Raw genomic sequence first — 21898 nt, 5'->3', positions numbered from 1 at the left:
TTTTTTATACATATTATATTTATCTATTTTGCCCTTTCAGGGGTGTGGGGGTGCATGATGTCCATGAACTTTTGTATCCCCCTGTGGAATCTGTTCTTCAATAAGCAAAATACTTGTATTTCGAGGCTTTCACAAAAATGAAAACATTTATTTTAAAATATATATACATCTCTGAACGTATAGGCTGAACTTGTCCCTGAACTTTTGCCATCCCCATGGAGGCGATTTTTCAATAAGTTAAATTATTATTCATGCCAAAGAAAGTGAATGTTGCACGTTGGAGAAAGGAGAAACATGAATTCAATTGAATGTACATACATATATTACACAACTTGAATTTATGTTGAAATTCGGTTAGCTTTATAGCTCTTTCGTAAGTCCCTAAATGTATAATCCCTCGAATCACACAAATTAACAGATTTCAGATTTTGCCTTTAGCCATAAAATGGTTCTATAACTGCTTAATTTCGAAACGCATAACCACACAGCTCAACGGCTTATTAACTTAAAAAATTGTGGCCAGACACACATAGAAAATATGCCGCGGGCGTTTTAGCAAAAGGAAGTCCATAATAATTCGCTTAAAATGCCGATTAATTATAAATGTGCAATCGTACTTAGTTTCAGTATCGATTTTCTAATCGTCGAAGGCGACGCTGCACCCAACGGGTTAAGTGTAACCCCCTTTTCAGGCGCCACTGCCTTTTGCACCCCTCGTGTTTTCGTCCTGGCTTTTGTGCAGTTTCTGGTTGTTGCTTATCCTGCCGCCATTGTCCTGGCAGCCTCTTTTGTTTTAGTGCAACAGCCACGAAATGCAACTACGACGACGAAGACGGCGCATTGTCAGTGCCGACGTTCACCTGAACGCCTCCTGTCGCCTCCTCAAGGTCCTGCCCCCCACCCGACAGTCCTTCTGCGATTCCCAAGTCCCAAGTCCCGCATCTGCAACATCTTGTTTGACTACACTGAGCACAATTATGCAACATAGTTGCCACCGTTTGAATAACATGGTACACAATCTTTAGCAATATAATATAATATATATATATATATAAATGAGTAACAGCAAATACATCTGAAGCTGCCATTTCAAAACTAAGCTACATACATCCATGGCAATCTGGCCTGCTATCAATATATTTTTTTTCCCAGTGCAGCTGCCAAAAGACGCGCAGCGCGTGGCTCCTTGCGATGCTGCCTTTCAACTTAAGTGAAATAAAATACAATTTATTTGTATATTGTTTTGCTGTTGACAATTGCGCGACTGCAGAGCGCAACTTCTTCGCGAAACGCGAAAAGGGGTTGTGGGTGTTTAAAAGTGGGTGTTCCTAATGGCTGCCAGTGGATGGGTGGATGGGATGGATGGGTGGCTGGCTGGTTGTGCGTGTGGCATGTGCCTCATTAGTGCTACATTTTCGGACGGGCGCCCATTGTCTTGGATTGCCTCCCAAGTGGCAACTGGACGACGTGACGATGTGCACATTTAATAACGTTCCGGGTTTGATTAAACAGAAAGCAGTAGTATTCGTGGCGAAAAGTAGGCCAAGATTTCCATGCATTGTCCAAACAAATGTCTGCACGAAAAATAGCTATTATTCCGAAAGACTCTTAAATGCGATATAAAGCCACCTTGGTCCTAGTATCAAACAAGAGAGAATGCTATAGTCGAGTTTCCCGACTATCAGATACCCCTTACTCAGCTAGTGTGGGATTATTCTGGGATATCGATAGAATCAATTGGGGATTAAAATTAAACACAATTTTAAAATTGTTCCAAATTGTTCGACGTTCATACGGACGACGAACAGATGGATGGCCAGATCGACTCGGCTATTAATCCTGATCAAGAATATATATACTTTATATGGTCGGAAACGCTTCCTTCTGCCCGTTACATGCTTTTCAACGAATCTAGTATAATGTTAATGTTAAAAAATATAAAAATATATAATGTTTAAAAATTCCTGAATTTAAATCATTTTGCTGTGGATACTATTTATAAAATAATATAAAAGTCATCGGCCGATTAAGTGTTGCAGCCCTGCCGATACTCTGACGCATAGATGTCATTATGGCATAGTAGGCCTTGTGATTTTGCAGTTTACTTTTTATTATATTCTATAAGAGTGAACTGGCAACATGTCGAGCCCGTAAGTAACTTGATTTTTCTTATGGAAAAAATAGGAAATCACAGTAAAATCTTGTAGCCAAAGCAACGAGTCTAAGGTAAATTCCAGCTGGATTGATTGGTTCGTTGGGATGAAAGGCAACGAGTTCCTCTGCCGCGTGCCCATCGCCTTCATAGAGAGCAAGTCCAACCTGAAGGGCCTGAAGCACAAACCAGAGGCACTGCAAATTGTCCTGGATCCGATATTCGACAGTTCCTTGGACTGGGTCTCCGGCTATGAGGCGGAGCTGTACGGCATGATCCACGCCAGATACATCCTGTCTGCGCATGGCGTGGATGACATGCGCCTAAAATTTGAGAGAGGGGACTTCGGAAGGTGTCCGAGGTTCTACTGTGACAGGCAGAGAACCCTCCCAGTGGGCCTCAGCGACAAGTGGGGCCAGTCTACTGTGAAGGTCTACTGCCCTCGCTGTAACGACATCTTCAAGCCGCGATCCCGCAATGAAATGCTGGACGGGGCCATGTTTGGGACCAGCTTCCCGCACATGTTCTTCATGCAGCTGCCGATGTTAAGACCCCAGCCGCCCGTGGAGAAGTACGTCCCCCGGTAAGTAATTCTCCGAGTATAGTATAGTTATTTTCTACACAAAGCCCTTCTACTTGCAGTATCCATGGATTCCGGTTGCACGAGTCGGCCTTGAAGCCGCTCGAATCGCGCGAGTCCTCGACCGCGAATATGGGATCCTCGGCCACCTCCTCGGGCACCTCCTCGTCACCCTCCCCATCCCGAATTGACCAGGATGTTTAACTCCACACGATATCTTGTTGTTGCAATTAAACACATTCCCCAGTGCGTTGATATGGCCAGCTACCACATACTCATTCACCTCTTACACTTCAAACCCCTAATACACCCATACCACCTTTTCTAAAAAAAATGTAAGCAACTAATAAAACTATGAAAAAATATTCAACAATTTTTCAAAAATGTGGGCTTGGCAGTTTTGCGGGGTTTTTGGGCGTTAGATTGGGGGTGGCAACATGGGTCAAAAAACTTGGGCTGCGTCTTTGTCTATAAAATCTGTATGCCGAGACGGACAGATGGACATGGCCAGATCGTCTCGGCTGTTGACCCTGGTCAAGAATATATTTACATCGGAAACGTTTCCTTCTGCTTGTTACATACTTTTAAACGAATCTAGTATACCCTTTTAAAAAAGACATTATAATACATAGTTGAATGTTAAAGTTTATAAAGTATATAAAAATATGCGCGTTGTTTAATGCAAAATTGATTACTTGAGGCACGACGTGCGGTCGTAAGCACCTAAGAATCTATGTCTACTAGACAATGTCTACTCTAATTTTGCACACGTCGCAAGCTGAATACTTCAATGACAATTATTCTAATATAAAGTCATATTTGAAATTCATTTTGTTATATTTGCGGCTATTACTATTTCTAAGCTATATTCAAAAAATAACATCGTTAAGTCAATGCAGAACAAGAATTTTTTACATCGTGCCAATTAATCAAAAATAATACAGATTTAAAGGCTAAGAACTTGTAAAGTGAAGGGCATATTATGTATAATTTACAATGCATGAGCGTAAGTGTGCACAAATACAATTGTCGGCTGTCATTGTATGCGTAGAAGAGAGCTGAATAAAAATTCGATAGAGCCTGGAGCCACCTCTAGAGCCAGCCCTAAAATATCGTGTGCAAAACTATCGTATGGCGTCACGCATCTTGTTATTCTAGTGACTGTACTTTTACTCTACGAGTAACGGGTGAAGATATGAATATATTTCACAGTATCCTACTGAATCTACCAATTTCCATAACTAGAAATAACTATGCCAGCCGAACATAATAAGAATTTTCGAGTCCAGAGTTCCCATCTGCAAGGGCTTAACAAAGATCTGGCAACCCTTTTAGCACGCGTCACAAACTCAAAGAAGTCGATAACTTTGCAGTCTACCAATACCATTTCTTATTTGGCGTGAGGACATAGTTGATTCACATCTTCGAGCGGATATTACTTAACTATTTGCAAAGCACAGCATTTCCAAGGTGAGCACTTCGAGAAAATTCTTTTCCACGCACTTTACACATACAAGTTGATAGGATTTCTCAACGGAACTATGGATTTCAACAAGCTGAAGAAAATAGACGAGGCGGTTCGCATTGGCGGCAAGGGATCGGTGCGCCGCAAGCACAAGAGACTCCCATCGGCTGCGGCCACTGAAAGGCGCGTGCAGGCCGAATTGGCCATGTTACCGTTGAATGAGCTCACCGGTATCCATGAGGTGGCCATCGAGTTCACCGATTCCAGTGAGGCTGTGTTTACCATGCCCAAGGTTCGGGGTAGCAATCACAATTCTTTTTTCGTGGTTAGTGGCGATATCGTGCGCAAGTCGTCAACGGCTGGCGCATCGAAAGTGGCCAAGCCACCCAAGCCACCCAATCCACCCAAGCCAGAATCAGAGGACTCCATTAAGGTGGTGGCCAAGAAGCCCAAGAAGCCGCGCAATCGTGTTCGTCCTCGCAACAAGAAGGTGCAAATGATGCTCTTCAAAAACGTTGAAGAAGCGGCCATGGCTGGCGGGGATTCGGAACCGAAGCTTAGCAATGGTAAATCAATTTCGATCTCCTCTGAAGATGGTAGCGATCCGGATAATGACAACGTGCCATCGGATGAGTCTGATGTGGATCAGACCATCGTCTGCGACAAAGATTCGCTGGAAAGCGGCGATGATTCCGATGGCAAGGAGGACGATGACAGTGAGGAGTGAAACTACCAATTTTCTACTCCGATTACTATGGTCCTGCGAAGCAGGTTAATCCGAAGACTTAACGCGCATAGGTCTCCGAGGACGAAGATTAGACATACTCATTTGTTGATACACTTGTACCAATTTTCTAAATAAATCGCATACTAAATACATGCATACTTCAAATGTATTTTCTGTAAATTTTTTCGGAACTGCTTTTAAAACATGTTTATTTATTGTACCGAAAATTTTCATCAAATGCTTATCTTACAAGAACGCTGCGTTACGTTTTTGCCAGTCATTATTTTATGTTCTCTTTCGCATAGAGTTGTCAAATTTTTTTGGGGAAATGGCCAAAGAATGATTAATCGTCTAAAAATAATTGTAGGAGATATCATCACAATTTACAACCGAATATCTATTATAAATAAAAAGAAAATGAATATACTTGACAATATTCTACTGAAGCTACAAATTTCAAGAGCTGTTAATTGCATAATTTATTGTGAAATAAAAGAACTACTACTTATTATGCCGGCCGAACATAATAAGAATTTTCGAGTCTAGAGTTTCTATCTGCATGGGCATGACAGAGCCCTGGTAGCCCTTTTAATACGTGTCAAAAACTCAAAGAGGAAGACGATGACTTTGCAGTCTAGTTGATTCACATCTCCGAGTGGATATTACTTATGAGTATTTCGAGTTATGGACTTCAACAAGCTCAAGAAAATGGAGGAGGCGGTGCGCATCGGTGGCAAGGGATCTATGCGCCGCACAAGAAAATCCCATCCTTGACTGAGGTCGATGAGAAGCGCGTGCAGGCTGCATTGGCCATGTTACCGTTGAAGAATATCAGCGGAATCCAGGAGATGACCATCAAGTTCACCGTTTCCAGTGAGGTTGTGGTAATCATGCCCAGGGTTGTGGGCACCACTTCCAATTCTTTCTTCTTGATTAGTGGCCATTTCGTGCGCAAGTCGTCAACAGCTGGCCCATCGAAAGTGGCCAAGTCTCCCAAGGCACCCGAGGCTCCCAAGGCAGCCAAGGCATCCAAGGCACCCATGCCAACCAAAGCACCCTTGCCATCCACGGCACCCATCCCACACAAGGCACCCAAGGCATCCATGCAATCCAAGGCACCCAAGGCAGCCATGACACCCAAAGCACCCATGCTATCCACGGCACCCATCCCACCCAAGGCACACAAGGCACCCAAGGCATCCATGCCATCCAAGGCACCTATGCCATCCAAGGCACCCAAAGCACCAAAGATTCGCTGAAAAGCTTCGGCGATGATTCCGACGACAAGGAGGACGATGACAGTAAGGAGTGAAACTTGATACATATTTACCAATTTTCTGAATAAATCGCATACTAAATACATGCATACTTCAAATGTATTTTCTCTAAATTTGTTCCGAACTACTTCTACTTATTCTCAAACATATTTATTCATTTTAGCTAAAATTTTAAATAAAGGTTTATCTTACAAGAACGTGATTTCTTACGCTGCGTTACGTTTTCGACAGTCATTATTTTTATTTTTCATACGGACGTCGAACAGATGGCCATGGCCAGATCGACTCGGCTATTAATCCTGATCAAGAATATATATACTTTATATAGTCGAAAACGGATCTAGTATAGCCGCTTACTCTACAAGTAACGGGTATAATTAAAAAATATAAAATGAGTTATGTTTTATTTAAATAGTTAAGTGGTAATATAAATGAATGGTAAGTTTATTAATGAATTTAAGTGTTAAAAATTCCTGAATTTATAAGATTTTGATTTGGATACTATTAATAAAATAATATAAAAGCTGAACTTGCCGCTTTGACGAGTTTAAAGTTTTTATAAAGTTATCGAGTTCCCGGGCGATTAAGTGTTGCAGCCCTGTCGATACTCTGACACATTGATGTCATTATGGCATAGTAGCCCTTGTCATTTCGCACTGCACTTTGTATTACATTTTTTACGAGTGAACATGTCGAGCCCGTAAGTAACTTGGTTTTTCTTATAGAAATGATAGCAAATCACAGTAAAATCTTGTAGCCAGAGCAACGAGCATAAAGTAGATGCCAGCTGGATTGGTTGGTTCGTTGGGAATAAAAGCAACGAGTTCGTCTGCCGCGTGCCCATCGGCTTCATAGAGGACAAGTTCAACCTGACGGGGCTGGAGTACTTGAAAGACACACTGAACGTGGTCCTGGAACCGTCGTTCGACAGGTCCATGGCCTGGGTCTCCGGCTACGAGGAGAAGCTGTACGGCATGATCCACGCCAGATACATTATGTCGGCGCGTGGCGTGGAAGATATGCGCCTGAAGTATGAGATGGGGGACTTCGGATCGTGTCCGAAGTTCTACTGTAAGGGGCAGAAAGCCCTGCCAGTGGGCCTCAGCGACGAGTGGGGCCATTCCACAGTTAAGATCTACTGCCCAAGCTGTAAAGACGTCTTCCGGCCGCGATACCGTCCAAAGCTGGATGGAGCCATGTTCGGGACCAGCTTCCCGCACATGTTCTTCATGCAGCTGCCGATGTTGAGACCCCAGCCGCCCGTGGAGAAGTACGCCCCCCGGTAAGTAATTCTCCAAGTATAGTATAGTTATTTTCTACACAAAGCGCTTCTACTTGCAGTCTCTATGGATTCCGGTTGCATGAGTCGGCCTTGATGCCGCTCGAATCGAGCGAGCCCTCGACCGAGACCGAGACCGAGACCGAGACCGAGACCTCGACCGAGACCGAGACCGAGACCGAGGCTATCGGATCCTTGCCCACCTCGTCCCCCTCCTCCTTCCCGAATTGACCAGGATGTTTAACTCCACACGATATCTTGTTGTTGCAATTAAACACATTCCCCAGTGCGTTGATATGGCCAGCTACCACATACTCATTCACCTCTTACACTTCAAACCCCTAATACACCCATACCACCTTTTCTAAAAAAAATGTAAGCAACTAATAAAACTATGAAAAAATATTCAACAATTTTTCAAAAATGTGGGCTTGGCAGTTTTGCGGGGTTTTTGGGCGTTAGATTGGGGGTGGCAACATGGGTCAAAAAACTTGGGCTGCGTCTTTGTCTATAAAATCTGTATGCCGAGACGGACAGATGGACATGGCCAGATCGTCTCGGCTGTTGACCCTGGTCAAGAATATATTTACATCGGAAACGTTTCCTTCTGCTTGTTACATACTTTTAAACGAATCTAGTATACCCTTTTAAAAAAGACATTATAATACATGAATGTTAAAGTTTATAAAATATATAAAAATATGCGCGTTGTTTAATGCAAAATTGATTACTTGAGGCACGACGTGCGGTCGTAAGCACCTAAGAATCTATGTCTACTAGACAATGTCTACTCTAATTTTGCACACGTCGCAAGCTGAATACTTCAATGACAATTATTCTAATATAAAGTCATATTTGAAATTCATTTTGTTATATTTGCGGCTATTACTATTTCTAAGCTATATTCAAAAAATAACATCGTTAAGTCAATGCAGAACAAGAATTTTTTACATCGTGCCAATTAATCAAAAATAATACAGATTTAAAGGCTAAGAACTTGTAAAGTGAAGGGCATATTATGTATAATTTACAATGCATGAGCATAAGTGTGCACATATACAATTGTCGGCTGTCATTGTATGCGTAGAAGAGAGCTGAATAAAAATTCGATAGAGCCTGGAGCCACCTCTAGAGCCAGCCCTAAAATATCGTGTGCAAAACTATCGTATGGCGTCACGCATCTTGTTATTCTAGTGACTGTACTTTTACTCTACGAGTAACGGGTGAAGATATGAATATATTTCACAGTATCCTACTGAATCTACCAATTTCCATAACTAGAAATAACTATGCCAGCCGAACATAATAAGAATTTTCGAGTCCAGAGTTCCCATCTGCAAGGGCTTAACAAAGATCTGGCAACCCTTTTAGCACGCGTCACAAACTCAAAGAAGTCGATAACTTTGCAGTCTACCAATACCATTTCTTATTTGGCGTGAGGACATTAGTTGATTCACATCTTCGAGCGGATATTACTTAACTATTTGCAAAGCACAGCATTTCCAAGGTGAGCACTTCGAGAAAATTCTTTTCCACGCACTTTACACATACAAGTTGATAGGATTTCTCAACGGAACTATGGATTTCAACAAGCTGAAGAAAATAGAGGAGGCGTTTCGCATTGGCGGCAAGGGATCGGCTGCGGCCACTGAAAGGCGCGTGCAGGCCGAATTGGCCATGTTACCGTTGAATGAGCTCACCGATATCCATGAGGTGGCCTTCGAGTTCACCGATTCCAGTGAGGTTGTGTTTACCATGCCCAAGGTTCGGGGCATCAATCACAATCACAATGCTTTTTTCGTGGTTAGTGGCGATATCGTGCGCAAGTCGTCAACGGCTGGCGCATCGAAAGTGGCCAAGGCCCCCAAGCCACCCAATCCACCCAAGCCAGAATCAGAGGAGTCCATTAAGGTGGTGGCCAAGAAGCCCAAGAAGCCGCGCAATCGTGTTCGTCCTCGCAACAAGAAGGTGCAAATGATGCTCTTCAAAAACGATGAAGAAGCGGCCATGGCTGGCGGGGATTCGGAACCGAAGCTTAGCAATGGTAAATCAAATTCGATCTCCTCTGAAGATGGTAGCGATCCGGATAATGAAAACGTGCCATCGGATGAGTCTGATGTGGATCAGACCATCGTCTGCGACAAAGATTCGCTGGAAAGCGGCGATGATTCCGATGGCAAGGAGGACGATGACAGTGAGGAGTGAAACTACCAATTTTCTACTCCGATTACTATGGTCCTGCGAAGCAGGTTAATCCGAAGACTTAACGCGCATAGGTCTCCGAGGACGAAGATTAGACATGCTCATTTGTTGATACACTTGTACCAATTTTCTAAATAAATCGCATACTAAATACATGCATACTTCAAATGTATTTTCTGAAAATTTTTTCGGAACTTCTTCTAAAACACCTCATACACCTCTTACACCTCATACACCTCTTACACCTCATACACCTCATACACCTCGTACACCTCATACACCTCATACACTTCATACCCCTAATACACCTGATACCACCTTTTCTAAATAAAATGTAAGCGACTAATAAAATTATGAAAAAATATTCAACAATATTTCAAAAATGTGGGCTTGGCAGTTTTGTGCCGTTTGTGGTCGTTAGAGTGGGCGTGGCAACATGGGTCAAAGAACTTCCGCTGCGTCTTCGTCTCTAGAATCTGTATAAGAAGGCTGAGACTTCTAGCTTTTGTAGTTCCTGAGATCTCGACGTTCGTACGGACAGACGGACATGGCCAGATCGACTCGGCTATTAATCCTGATCAAGAATATATATACTTTATATGGTCGGAAACGCTTCCTTCTGCCCGTTACATGCTTTTCAACGAATCTAGTATAATGTTAATGTTAAAAGATATAAAAATATATAATGTTTAAAAATTCCTGAATTGAAATCATTTTGCTGTGGATACTATTTATAAAATAATATAAAAGTCATCGGCCGATTAAGTGTTGCAGCCCTGCCGATACTCTGACGCATAGATGTCATTATGGCATAGTAGGCCTTGTGATTTTGCAGTTTACTTTTTATTATATTCTATAAGAGTGAACTGGCAACATGTCGAGCCCGTAAGTAACTTGATTTTTCTTATGGAAAAAATAGGAAATCACAGTAAAATCTTGTAGCCAAAGCAACGAGTCTAAGGTAAATTCCAGCTGGATTGATTGGTTCGTTGGGATGAAAGGCAACGAGTTCCTCTGCCGCGTGCCCATCGCCTTCATAGAGAGCAAGTCCAACCTGAAGGGCCTGAAGCACAAACCAGAGGCACTGCAAATTGTCCTGGATCCGATATTCGACAGTTCCTTGGACTGGGTCTCCGGCTATGAGGCGGAGCTGTACGGAATGATCCACGCCAGATACATCCTGTCTGCGCATGGCGTGGATGACATGCGCCTAAAATTTGAGAGAGGGGACTTCGGAAGGTGTCCGAGGTTCTACTGTGACAGGCAGAGAACCCTCCCAGTGGGCCTCAGCGACAAGTGGGGCCAGTCTACTGTGAAGGTCTACTGCCCTCGCTGTAACGACATCTTCAAGCCGCGATCCCGCAATGAAATGCTGGACGGGGCCATGTTTGGGACCAGCTTCCCGCACATGTTCTTCATGCAGCTGCCGATGTTAAGACCCCAGCCGCCCGTGGAGAAGTACGTCCCCCGGTAAGTAATTCTCCGAGTATAGTATAGTTATTTTCTACACAAAGCCCTTCTACTTGCAGTATCCATGGATTCCGGTTGCACGAGTCGGCCTTGAAGCCGCTCGAATCGCGCGAGTCCTCGACCGCGAATATGGGATCCTCGGCCACCTCCTCGGGCACCTCCTCGTCACCCTCCCCATCCCGAATTGACCAGGATGTTTAACTCCACACGATATCTTGTTGTTGCAATTAAACACATTCCCCAGTGCGTTGATATGGCCAGCTACCACATACTCATTCACCTCTTACACTTCAAACCCCTAATACACCCATACCACCTTTTCTAAAAAAAATGTAAGCAACTAATAAAACTATGAAAAAATATTCAACAATTTTTCAAAAATGTGGGCTTGGCAGTTTTGCGGGGTTCTTGGGCGTTAGATTGGGGGTGGCAACATGGGTCAAAAAACTTGGGCTGCGTCTTTGTCTATAAAATCTGTATGCCGAGACGGACAGATGGACATGGCCAGATCGTCTCGACTGTTGACCCTGGTCAAGAATATATTTACATCGGAAACGTTTCCTTCTGCTTGTTACATACTTTTAAACGAATCTAGTATACCCTTTTAAAAAAGACATTATAATACATGAATGTTAAAGTTTATAAAATATATAAAAATATGCGCGTTGTTTAATGCAAAATTGATTACTTGAGGCACGACGTGCGGTCGTAAGCACCTAAGAATCTATGTCTACTAGACAATGTCTACTCTAATTTTGCACACGTCGCAAGCTGAATACTTCAATGACAATTATTCTAATATAAAGTCATATTTGAAATTCATTTTGTTATATTTGCGGCTATTACTATTTCTAAGCTATATTCAAAAAATAACATCGTTAAGTCAATGCAGAACAAAAATTTTTTACATCGTGCCAATTAATCAAAAATAATACAGATTTAAAGGCTAAGAACTTGTAAAGTGAAGGGCATATTATGTATAATTTACAATGCATGAGCATAAGTGTGCACATATACAATTGTCGGCTGTCATTGTATGCGTAGAAGAGAGCTGAATAAAAATTCGATAGAGCCTGGAGCCACCTCTAGAGCCAGCCCTAAAATATCGTGTGCAAAACTATCGTATGGCGTCACGCATCTTGTTATTCTAGTGACTGTACTTTTACTCTACGAGTAACGGGTGAAGATATGAATATATTTCACAGTATCCTACTGAATCTACCAATTTCCATAACTAGAAATAACTATGCCAGCCGAACATAATAAGAATTTTCGAGTCCAGAGTTCCCATCTGCAAGGGCTTAACAAAGATCTGGCAACCCTTTTAGCACGCGTCACAAACTCAAAGAAGTCGATAACTTTGCAGTCTACCAATACCATTTCTTATTTGGCGTGAGGACATAGTTGATTCACATCTTCGAGCGGATATTACTTAACTATTTGCAAAGCACAGCATTTCCAAGGTGAGCACTTCGAGAAAATTCTTTTCCACGCACTTTACACATACAAGTTGATAGGATTTCTCAACGGAACTATGGATTTCAACAAGCTGAAGAAAATAGACGAGGCGGTTCGCATTGGCGGCAAGGGATCGGTGCGCCGCAAGCACAAGAGACTCCCATCGGCTGCGGCCACTGAAAGGCGCGTGCAGGCCGAATTGGCCATGTTACCGTTGAATGAGCTCACCGGTATCCATGAGGTGGCCATCGAGTTCACCGATTCCAGTGAGGCTGTGTTTACCATGCCCAAGGTTCGGGGTAGCAATCACAATTCTTTTTTCGTGGTTAGTGGCGATATCGTGCGCAAGTCGTCAACGGCTGGCGCATCGAAAGTGGCCAAGCCACCCAAGCCACCCAATCCACCCAAGCCAGAATCAGAGGACTCCATTAAGGTGGTGGCCAAGAAGCCCAAGAAGCCGCGCAATCGTGTTCGTCCTCGCAACAAGAAGGTGCAAATGATGCTCTTCAAAAACGTTGAAGAAGCGGCCATGGCTGGCGGGGATTCGGAACCGAAGCTTAGCAATGGTAAATCAATTTCGATCTCCTCTGAAGATGGTAGCGATCCGGATAATGACAACGTGCCATCGGATGAGTCTGATGTGGATCAGACCATCGTCTGCGACAAAGATTCGCTGGAAAGCGGCGATGATTCCGATGGCAAGGAGGACGATGACAGTGAGGAGTGAAACTACCAATTTTCTACTCCGATTACTATGGTCCTGCGAAGCAGGTTAATCCGAAGACTTAACGCGCATAGGTCTCCGAGGACGAAGATTAGACATACTCATTTGTTGATACACTTGTACCAATTTTCTAAATAAATCGCATACTAAATACATGCATACTTCAAATGTATTTTCTGTAAATTTTTTCGGAACTGCTTCTAAAACATGTTTATTTATTGTACCGAAAATTTTCATCAAATGCTTATCTTACAAGAACGCTGCGTTACGTTTTTGCCAGTCATTATTTTATGTTCTCTTTCGCATAGAGTTGTCAAATTTTTTTGGGGAAATGGCCAAAGAATGATTAATCGTCTAAAAATAATTGTAGGAGTTATCATCACAATTTACAACCGAATATCTATTATAAATAAAAAGAAAATGAATATACTTGACAATATTCTACTGAAGCTACAAATTTCAAGAGCTGTTAATTGCATAATTTATTGTGAAATAAAAGAGCTACTACTTATTATGCCGGCCGAACATAAAAAGAATTTTCGAGTCTAGAGTTTCTATCTGCATGGGCATGACAGAGCCCTGGTAGCCCTTTTAATACGTGTCAAAAACTCAAAGAGGAAGACGATGACTTTGCAGTCTAGTTGATTCACATCTCCGAGTGGATATTACTTATGAGTATTTCGAGTTATGGACTTCAACAAGCTCAAGAAAATGGAGGAGGCGGTGCGCATCGGTGGCAAGGGATCTATGCGCCGCACAAGAAAATCCCATCCTTGACTGAGGTCGATGAGAAGCGCGTGCAGGCTGCATTGGCCATGTTACCGTTGAAGAATATCAGCGGAATCCAGGAGATGACCATCAAGTTCACCGTTTCCAGTGAGGTTGTGGTAACCATGCCCAGGGTTGTGGGCACCACTTCCAATTCTTTCTTCTTGATTAGTGGCCATTTCGTGCGCAAGTCGTCAACAGCTGGCCCATCGAAAGTGGCCAAGTCTCCCAAGGCACCCGAGGCTCCCAAGGCAGCCAAGGCATCCAAGGCACCCATGCCAACCAAAGCACCCTTGCCATCCACGGCACCCATCCCACACAAGGCACCCAAGGCATCCATGCAATCCAAGGCACCCAAGGCAGCCATGACACCCAAAGCACCCATGCTATCCACGGCACCCATCCCACCCAAGGCACACAAGGCACCCAAGGCATCCATGCCATCCAAGGCACCTATGCCATCCAAGGCACCCAAAGCACCAAAGATTCGCTGAAAAGCTTCGGCGATGATTCCGACGACAAGGAGGACGATGACAGTAAGGAGTGAAACTTGATACATATTTACCAATTTTCTGAATAAATCGCATACTAAATACATGCATACTTCAAATGTATTTTCTCTAAATTTGTTCCGAACTACTTCTACTTATTCTCAAACATATTTATTCATTTTAGCTAAAATTTTAAATAAAGGTTTATCTTACAAGAACGTGATTTCTTACGCTGCGTTACGTTTTCGACAGTCATTATTTTTATTTTTCATACGGACGTCGAACAGATGGCCATGGCCAGATCGACTCGGCTATTAATCCTGATCAAGAATATATATACTTTATATAGTCGAAAACGGATCTAGTATAGCCGCTTACTCTACAAGTAACGGGTATAATTAAAAAATATAAAATGAGTTATGTTTTATTTAAATAGTTAAGTGGTAATATAAATGAATGGTAAGTTTATTAATGAATTTAAGTGTTAAAAATTCCTGAATTTATAAGATTTTGATTTGGATACTATTAATAAAATAATATAAAAGCTGAACTTGCCGCTTTGACGAGTTTAAAGTTTTTATAAAGTTATCGAGTTCCCGGGCGATTAAGTGTTGCAGCCCTGTCGATACTCTGACACATTGATGTCATTATGGCATAGTAGCCCTTGTCATTTCGCACTGCACTTTGTATTACATTTTTTACGAGTGAACATGTCGAGCCCGTAAGTAACTTGGTTTTTCTTATAGAAATGATAGCAAATCACAGTAAAATCTTGTAGCCAGAGCAACGAGCATAAAGTAGATGCCAGCTGGATTGGTTGGTTCGTTGGGAATAAAAGCAACGAGTTCGTCTGCCGCGTGCCCATCGGCTTCATAGAGGACAAGTTCAACCTGACGGGGCTGGAGTACTTGAAAGACACACTGAACGTGGTCCTGGAACCGTCGTTCGACAGGTCCATGGCCTGGGTCTCCGGCTACGAGGAGAAGCTGTACGGCATGATCCACGCCAGATACATTATGTCGGCGCGTGGCGTGGAAGATATGCGCCTGAAGTATGAGATGGGGGACTTCGGATCGTGTCCGAAGTTCTACTGTAAGGGGCAGAAAGCCCTGCCAGTGGGCCTCAGCGACGAGTGGGGCCATTCCACAGTTAAGATCTACTGCCCAAGCTGTAAAGACGTCTTCCGGCCGCGATACCGTCCAAAGCTGGATGGAGCCATGTTCGGGACCAGCTTCCCGCACATGTTCTTCATGCAGCTGCCGATGTTGAGACCCCAGCCGCCCGTGGAGAAGTACGCCCCCCGGTAAGTAATTCTCCAAGTATAGTATAGTTATTTTCTACACAAAGCGCTTCTACTTGCAGTCTCTATGGATTCCGGTTGCATGAGTCGGCCTTGATGCCGCTCGAATCGAGCGAGACCTCGACCGAGACCGAGACCGAGACCGAGACCGAGACCGAGGCTATCGGATCCTTGCCCACCTCGTCCCCCTCCTCCTTCCCGAATTGACCAGGATGTTTAACTCCACACGATATCTTGTTGTTGCAATTAAACACATTCCCCAGTGCGTTGATATGGCCAGCTACCACATACTCATTCACCTCTTACACTTCAAACCCCTAATACACCCATACCACCTTTTCTAAAAAAAATGTAAGCAACTAATAAAACTATGAAAAAATATTCAACAATTTTTCAAAAATGTGGGCTTGGCAGTTTTGCGGGGTTCTTGGGCGTTAGATTGGGGGTGGCAACATGGGTCAAAAAACTTGGGCTGCGTCTTTGTCTATAAAATCTGTATGCCGAGACGGACAGATGGACATGGCCAGATCGTCTCGACTGTTGACCCTGGTCAAGAATATATTTACATCGGAAACGTTTCCTTCTGCTTGTTACATACTTTTAAACGAATCTAGTATACCCTTTTAAAAAAGACATTATAATACATGAATGTTAAAGTTTATAAAATATATAAAAATATGCGCGTTGTTTAATGCAAAATTGATTACTTGAGGCACGACGTGCGGTCGTAAGCACCTAAGAATCTATGTCTACTAGACAATGTCTACTCTAATTTTGCACACGTCGCAAGCTGAATACTTCAATGACAATTATTCTAATATAAAGTCATATTTGAAATTCATTTTGTTATATTTGCGGCTATTACTATTTCTAAGCTATATTCAAAAAATAACATCGTTAAGTCAATGCAGAACAAGAATTTTTTACATCGTGCCAATTAATCAAAAATAATACAGATTTAAAGGCTAAGAACTTGTAAAGTGAAGGGCATATTATGTATAATTTACAATGCATGAGCATAAGTGTGCACATATACAATTGTCGGCTGTCATTGTATGCGTAGAAGAGAGCTGAATAAAAATTCGATAGAGCCTGGAGCCACCTCTAGAGCCAGCCCTAAAATATCGTGTGCAAAACTATCGTATGGCGTCACGCATCTTGTTATTCTAGTGACTGTACTTTTACTCTACGAGTAACGGGTGAAGATATGAATATATTTCACAGTATCCTACTGAATCTACCAATTTCCATAACTAGAAATAACTATGCCAGCCGAACATAATAAGAATTTTCGAGTCCAGAGTTCCCATCTGCAAGGGCTTAACAAAGATCTGGCAACCCTTTTAGCACGCGTCACAAACTCAAAGAAGTCGATAACTTTGCAGTCTACCAATACCATTTCTTATTTGGCGTGAGGACATAGTTGATTCACATCTTCGAGCGGATATTACTTAACTATTTGCAAAGCACAGCATTTCCAAGGTGAGCACTTCGAGAAAATTCTTTTCCACGCACTTTACACATACAAGTTGATAGGATTTCTCAACGGAACTATGGATTTCAACAAGCTGAAGAAAATAGAGGAGGCGTTTCGCATTGGCGGCAAGGGATCGGCTGCGGCCACTGAAAGGCGCGTGCAGGCCGAATTGGCCATGTTACCGTTGAATGAGCTCACCGATATCCATGAGGTGGCCTTCGAGTTCACCGATTCCAGTGAGGTTGTGTTTACCATGCCCAAGGTTCGGGGCATCAATCACAATCACAATGCTTTTTTCGTGGTTAGTGGCGATATCGTGCGCAAGTCGTCAACAGCTGGCGCATCGAAAGTGGCCAAGGCACCCAAGCCACCCAATCCACCCAAGCCAGAATCAGAGGACTCCATTAAGGTGGTGGCCAAGAAGCCCAAGAAGCCGCGCAATCGTGTTCGTCCTCGCAACAAGAAGGTGCAAATGATGCTCATCAAAAACGATGAAGAAGCGGCCATGGCTGGCGGGGATTCGGAACCGAAGCTTAGCAATGGTAAATCAAATTCGATCTCCTCTGAAGATGGTAGCGATACGGATAATGACAACGTGCCATCGGATGAGTCTGATGTGACCATCGTCTGCGACAAAGATTCGCTGGAAAGCGGCGATGATTCCGATGGCAAGGAGGACGATGACAGTGAGGAGTGAAACTACCAATTTTCTACTCCGATTACTATGGTCCTGCGAAGCAGGTTAATCCGAAGACTTAACGCGCATAGGTCTCCGAGGACGAAGATTAGACATGCTCATTTGTTGATACACTTGTACCAATTTTCTAAATAAATCGCATACTAAATACATGCATACTTCAAATGTATTTTCTGAAAATTTTTTCGGAACTGCTTCTAAAACACCTCATACACCTCGTACACCTCATACACCTCATACACTTCATACCCCTAATACACCTGATACCACCTTTTCTAAATAAAATGTAAGCGACTAATAAAATTATGAAAAAATATTCAACAATATTTCAAAAATGTGGGCTTGGCAGTTTTGTGCCGTTTGTGGTCGTTAGAGTGGGCGTGGCAACATGGGTCAAAGAACTTCCGCTGCGTCTTCGTCTCTAGAATCTGTATAATCTCAGCCTTCTAGCTTTTGTAGTTCCTGAGATCTCGACGTTCGTACGGACAGACGGACATGGCCAGATCGACTCGGCTATTAATCCTGATCAAGAATATATATACTTTATATGGTCGGAAACGCTTCCTTCTGCCCGTTACATGCTTTTCAACGAATCTAGTATAATGTTAATGTTAAAAGATATAAAAATATATAATGTTTAAAAATTCCTGAATTGAAATCATTTTGCTGTGGATACTATTTATAAAATAATATAAAAGTCATCGGCCGATTAAGTGTTGCAGCCCTGCCGATACTCTGACGCATAGATGTCATTATGGCATAGTAGGCCTTGTGATTTTGCAGTTTACTTTTTATTATATTCTATAAGAGTGAACTGGCAACATGTCGAGCCCGTAAGTAACTTGATTTTTCTTATGGAAAAAATAGGAAATCACAGTAAAATCTTGTAGCCAAAGCAACGAGTCTAAGGTAAATTCCAGCTGGATTGATTGGTTCGTTGGGATGAAAGGCAACGAGTTCCTCTGCCGCGTGCCCATCGCCTTCATAGAGAGCAAGTCCAACCTGAAGGGCCTGAAGCACAAACCAGAGGCACTGCAAATTGTCCTGGATCCGATATTCGACAGTTCCTTGGACTGGGTCTCCGGCTATGAGGCGGAGCTGTACGGAATGATCCACGCCAGATACATCCTGTCTGCGCATGGCGTGGATGACATGCGCCTAAAATTTGAGAGAGGGGACTTCGGAAGGTGTCCGAGGTTCTACTGTGACAGGCAGAGAACCCTCCCAGTGGGCCTCAGCGACAAGTGGGGCCAGTCTACTGTGAAGGTCTACTGCCCTCGCTGTAACGACATCTTCAAGCCGCGATCCCGCAATGAAATGCTGGACGGGGCCATGTTTGGGACCAGCTTCCCGCACATGTTCTTCATGCAGCTGCCGATGTTAAGACCCCAGCCGCCCGTGGAGAAGTACGTCCCCCGGTAAGTAATTCTCCGAGTATAGTATAGTTATTTTCTACACAAAGCCCTTCTACTTGCAGTATCCATGGATTCCGGTTGCACGAGTCGGCCTTGAAGCCGCTCGAATCGAGCGAGACCTCGACCGAGGATATCGGATCCACCTCGTCCGCCTCCTCCTTCCCGAATTGACCAGGATGTTTAACTCCACACGATATCTTGTTGTTGCAATTAAACACATTCCCCAGTGCGTTGATATGGCCAGCTACCACATACTCATGCACCTCTTACACCTCATACACCTCATACACCTCATACAAATCATACACCTCATACACTTCATACCCCTAATACACCCATACCATCTTTTCTAAAAAAATGTAAGCGACTAATAAAATTATGAAAAAATATTCAACAATTTTTCAAAAATGTGGGCTTGGCAGTTTTGTGCCGTTTGTGGTCGTTAGAGTGGGCGTGGCACGTGGGTCAAAGAACTTCCGCTGCGTCTTCATCTCTAGAATCTGTATAATCTCAGCCTTCTAGCTTTTGTAGTTCCTGAGATCTCGACGTTCGTACGGACGGACGGACATGGCCAGATCGACTCGGCTATTAATCCTGATCAATAATATATATACTTTATATGGTCGGAAACGCTTCCTTCTGCCCGTTACATACTTTTCAACGATTCTAGTCTACCCTTTCTACCCTTTCTACGAGTAACGGGTATAAAAACTGGCTATGCTCCAAATAGTTGATGATTTTCAAAACAAATACGACACAATGGGGCGTATGCGAAGCTCATACAATATCATCCTAAGAAAGGAACGAAATCGGCTTATGCTCAACTAATTGATTTTACTAATTGAAGGGCTTTATTTTAATCTGCTGATCATTCGCTAACATATTTATTAACAAGCTTGGTGCTAAATTGCTTAAATAATCATTGTTTAACGAACACTCATTAAAATAGTTAGCAGAAAATCACAAGGTAAATTACACTGCTTTTATGGTAATTACAATTGCATCGACAATGAACCTTTTTCAATTTATGTGAGTGTACAATTTCATTGCTAACACGAAAAGGGAAAGAATTATTTTGCAAACTAAACATAAGCATTAAATAACACTTTAACTAAGGGTTTCGGTGTTTTTGGAGAATATTAAATATTATTATTATTAAGTGCTGTGATTTTTCGACAGCCACTCGTTTTGCCACTAGGCTAATCAATCATTGCAAACGGTATGGAAAATGGCAAGATTCGACTGAAATTAAAGTGTTTTATGCAGTCAAGAGCAAATAGCGTTTCACCAGTATTCAAAAATCAATTCGACTCGACTATTACCTTAATCAATAAATTTCCGATAATGCATTGAACATCAGATACCACACCGAAATTCTCGGTTTATGGTGTGTGGAACAATGCAATTTCAAAGCTAACAAAACCAACAAAAGGACCTCGGCAGCAAGTTAATTAAGCAGAAGACAAATGAGAATGAAGTGCACAATTGTTAAACAGCAGTAGTTGCAGCAAAGGCCATTACAATTAATATCCATCACTCGTGCGTGGCAATAACATACATATATCATATAACATATATATCTATATATATATGTATGTAAATATATATATAGTTTTAGCACCCGAGTCCATTCAGTCGGTTTAAGCCACAAAAGAGCTAAAACAATGACCGCAGAAACAATCCATCCATACATCTGCCCATCCATCCATTCATCTATCATAGTCAGAATCGTCTTCATCATCAATGCAATATTTATCCCATCCACTACTTATTATAAAATAATCAAAATTCGACAAATTTTGCATTGTTTGTTGCCTCCATTATTATTACGTGCCAAAAGCAGCAGCAGCAGCCGCCACCTCAACATCAACCAAACCCAAAAAGTATGGGCGAAAATCCATTGAACGGGTGTCGACGACCACGCGGCGTATACGCGATGTTGCCTGCCTATTTGAATGCATCTCTAATGCGTTATGCAAAACTGTCCATTGTGGTTCACCCTGGCCCATTGTTATTGTTGCTGGCGTCGCTGGGTTGCTGGGTTGCTTGGTTGCAACAGACAGAACACACAAAACAGACAAAACAGGGGGACATCATCACCTGAGTGCGTGAGTGTATGAGCACACGGGAATATGCGAGCAAACAAAGAAATATGTTCGTTCAGTGAGCCAAGCGGCGGCAGGAACAAAGGTAAGCTACACTCGCAGTTCCAGTTTTTGGGTTCCCAAAAAAGGATATTGTTTAAGCAGATTCTTGAAAGTGTGAGCATAGACTCTTTGAGCTGTGCTACTTCAAAAATCGAACTGAATTTAATCAGGTTTTTGGTCACCATTTAAGCCGAGCAGTTTCCAATTTTGAGAAAGCTAAAATATATGAAAATGCAGAGCTTCGGAAAATTAATCGCGAGAATGTTTTA

At 42.7% G+C, this 21898-nt stretch overlaps 9 protein-coding genes and 2 pseudogenes across 9 annotated transcripts; all 11 read left to right on the top strand.

The window, feature by feature from the left end:
* Positions 1-2110: 2110 nt before the first annotated feature.
* Positions 2111-3079, top strand: LOC117147564 (suppressor-of-stellate-like protein). The gene is made up of 3 exons (XM_033314507.1): positions 2111-2150; positions 2208-2735; positions 2795-3079. The coding sequence occupies exons 1-3, from the start codon at positions 2140-2142 to the stop codon at positions 2934-2936; spliced, it is 681 nt and encodes a 226-aa protein (XP_033170398.1). The 5' UTR covers positions 2111-2139; the 3' UTR covers positions 2937-3079.
* A 949-nt stretch (positions 3080-4028) lies between these two features.
* Positions 4029-5080, top strand: LOC117147409. Its single transcript, XM_033314285.1, has 2 exons — positions 4029-4202; positions 4257-5080. The coding sequence occupies exon 2, from the start codon at positions 4274-4276 to the stop codon at positions 4922-4924; it is 651 nt and encodes a 216-aa protein (XP_033170176.1). The 5' UTR covers positions 4029-4202; positions 4257-4273; the 3' UTR covers positions 4925-5080.
* Positions 5081-5504: 424 nt separating this feature from the next.
* On the top strand, positions 5505-6286 carry LOC117147694 (annotated as a pseudogene).
* A 560-nt stretch (positions 6287-6846) lies between these two features.
* LOC117148393 (suppressor-of-stellate-like protein) lies at positions 6847-7867 on the top strand. Its single transcript, XM_033315757.1, has 3 exons — positions 6847-6901; positions 6959-7483; positions 7543-7867. Exons 1-3 carry the CDS (start codon positions 6891-6893, stop codon positions 7709-7711), a joined length of 705 nt encoding a protein of 234 aa, XP_033171648.1. The 5' UTR covers positions 6847-6890; the 3' UTR covers positions 7712-7867.
* A 945-nt stretch (positions 7868-8812) lies between these two features.
* LOC117148395 (spliceosome-associated protein CWC27 homolog) lies at positions 8813-9854 on the top strand. The gene is made up of 2 exons (XM_033315759.1): positions 8813-8987; positions 9042-9854. The coding sequence occupies exon 2, from the start codon at positions 9059-9061 to the stop codon at positions 9683-9685; it is 627 nt and encodes a 208-aa protein (XP_033171650.1). The 5' UTR covers positions 8813-8987; positions 9042-9058; the 3' UTR covers positions 9686-9854.
* Positions 9855-10527: 673 nt separating this feature from the next.
* Positions 10528-11496, top strand: LOC117148394 (suppressor-of-stellate-like protein). The gene is made up of 3 exons (XM_033315758.1): positions 10528-10567; positions 10625-11152; positions 11212-11496. Exons 1-3 carry the CDS (start codon positions 10557-10559, stop codon positions 11351-11353), a joined length of 681 nt encoding a protein of 226 aa, XP_033171649.1. The 5' UTR covers positions 10528-10556; the 3' UTR covers positions 11354-11496.
* Positions 11497-12441: 945 nt separating this feature from the next.
* Positions 12442-13514, top strand: LOC117147403. The gene is made up of 2 exons (XM_033314275.1): positions 12442-12615; positions 12670-13514. The coding sequence occupies exon 2, from the start codon at positions 12687-12689 to the stop codon at positions 13335-13337; it is 651 nt and encodes a 216-aa protein (XP_033170166.1). The 5' UTR covers positions 12442-12615; positions 12670-12686; the 3' UTR covers positions 13338-13514.
* A 366-nt stretch (positions 13515-13880) lies between these two features.
* Positions 13881-14699, top strand: LOC117148359 (annotated as a pseudogene).
* A 560-nt stretch (positions 14700-15259) lies between these two features.
* LOC117148356 (suppressor-of-stellate-like protein) lies at positions 15260-16256 on the top strand. Its single transcript, XM_033315714.1, has 3 exons — positions 15260-15314; positions 15372-15896; positions 15956-16256. Exons 1-3 carry the CDS (start codon positions 15304-15306, stop codon positions 16098-16100), a joined length of 681 nt encoding a protein of 226 aa, XP_033171605.1. The 5' UTR covers positions 15260-15303; the 3' UTR covers positions 16101-16256.
* A 947-nt stretch (positions 16257-17203) lies between these two features.
* On the top strand, positions 17204-18236 carry LOC117148358. The gene is made up of 2 exons (XM_033315716.1): positions 17204-17375; positions 17430-18236. Exon 2 carries the CDS (start codon positions 17447-17449, stop codon positions 18065-18067), a length of 621 nt encoding a protein of 206 aa, XP_033171607.1. The 5' UTR covers positions 17204-17375; positions 17430-17446; the 3' UTR covers positions 18068-18236.
* Positions 18237-18860: 624 nt separating this feature from the next.
* LOC117148357 (suppressor-of-stellate-like protein) lies at positions 18861-19844 on the top strand. The gene is made up of 3 exons (XM_033315715.1): positions 18861-18900; positions 18958-19485; positions 19545-19844. The coding sequence occupies exons 1-3, from the start codon at positions 18890-18892 to the stop codon at positions 19651-19653; spliced, it is 648 nt and encodes a 215-aa protein (XP_033171606.1). The 5' UTR covers positions 18861-18889; the 3' UTR covers positions 19654-19844.
* Positions 19845-21898: the final 2054 nt, after the last annotated feature.

The sequence above is a fragment of the Drosophila mauritiana genome, chromosome X (assembly GCF_004382145.1).
Source record: "Drosophila mauritiana strain mau12 chromosome X, ASM438214v1, whole genome shotgun sequence".
In the NCBI taxonomy this organism is placed as follows: Eukaryota; Metazoa; Arthropoda; class Insecta; order Diptera; family Drosophilidae; genus Drosophila; species Drosophila mauritiana.
The sequence above is the reverse complement of the archived record's forward strand: the minus strand, read 5'-3'. Positions and strand labels throughout refer to the sequence as shown.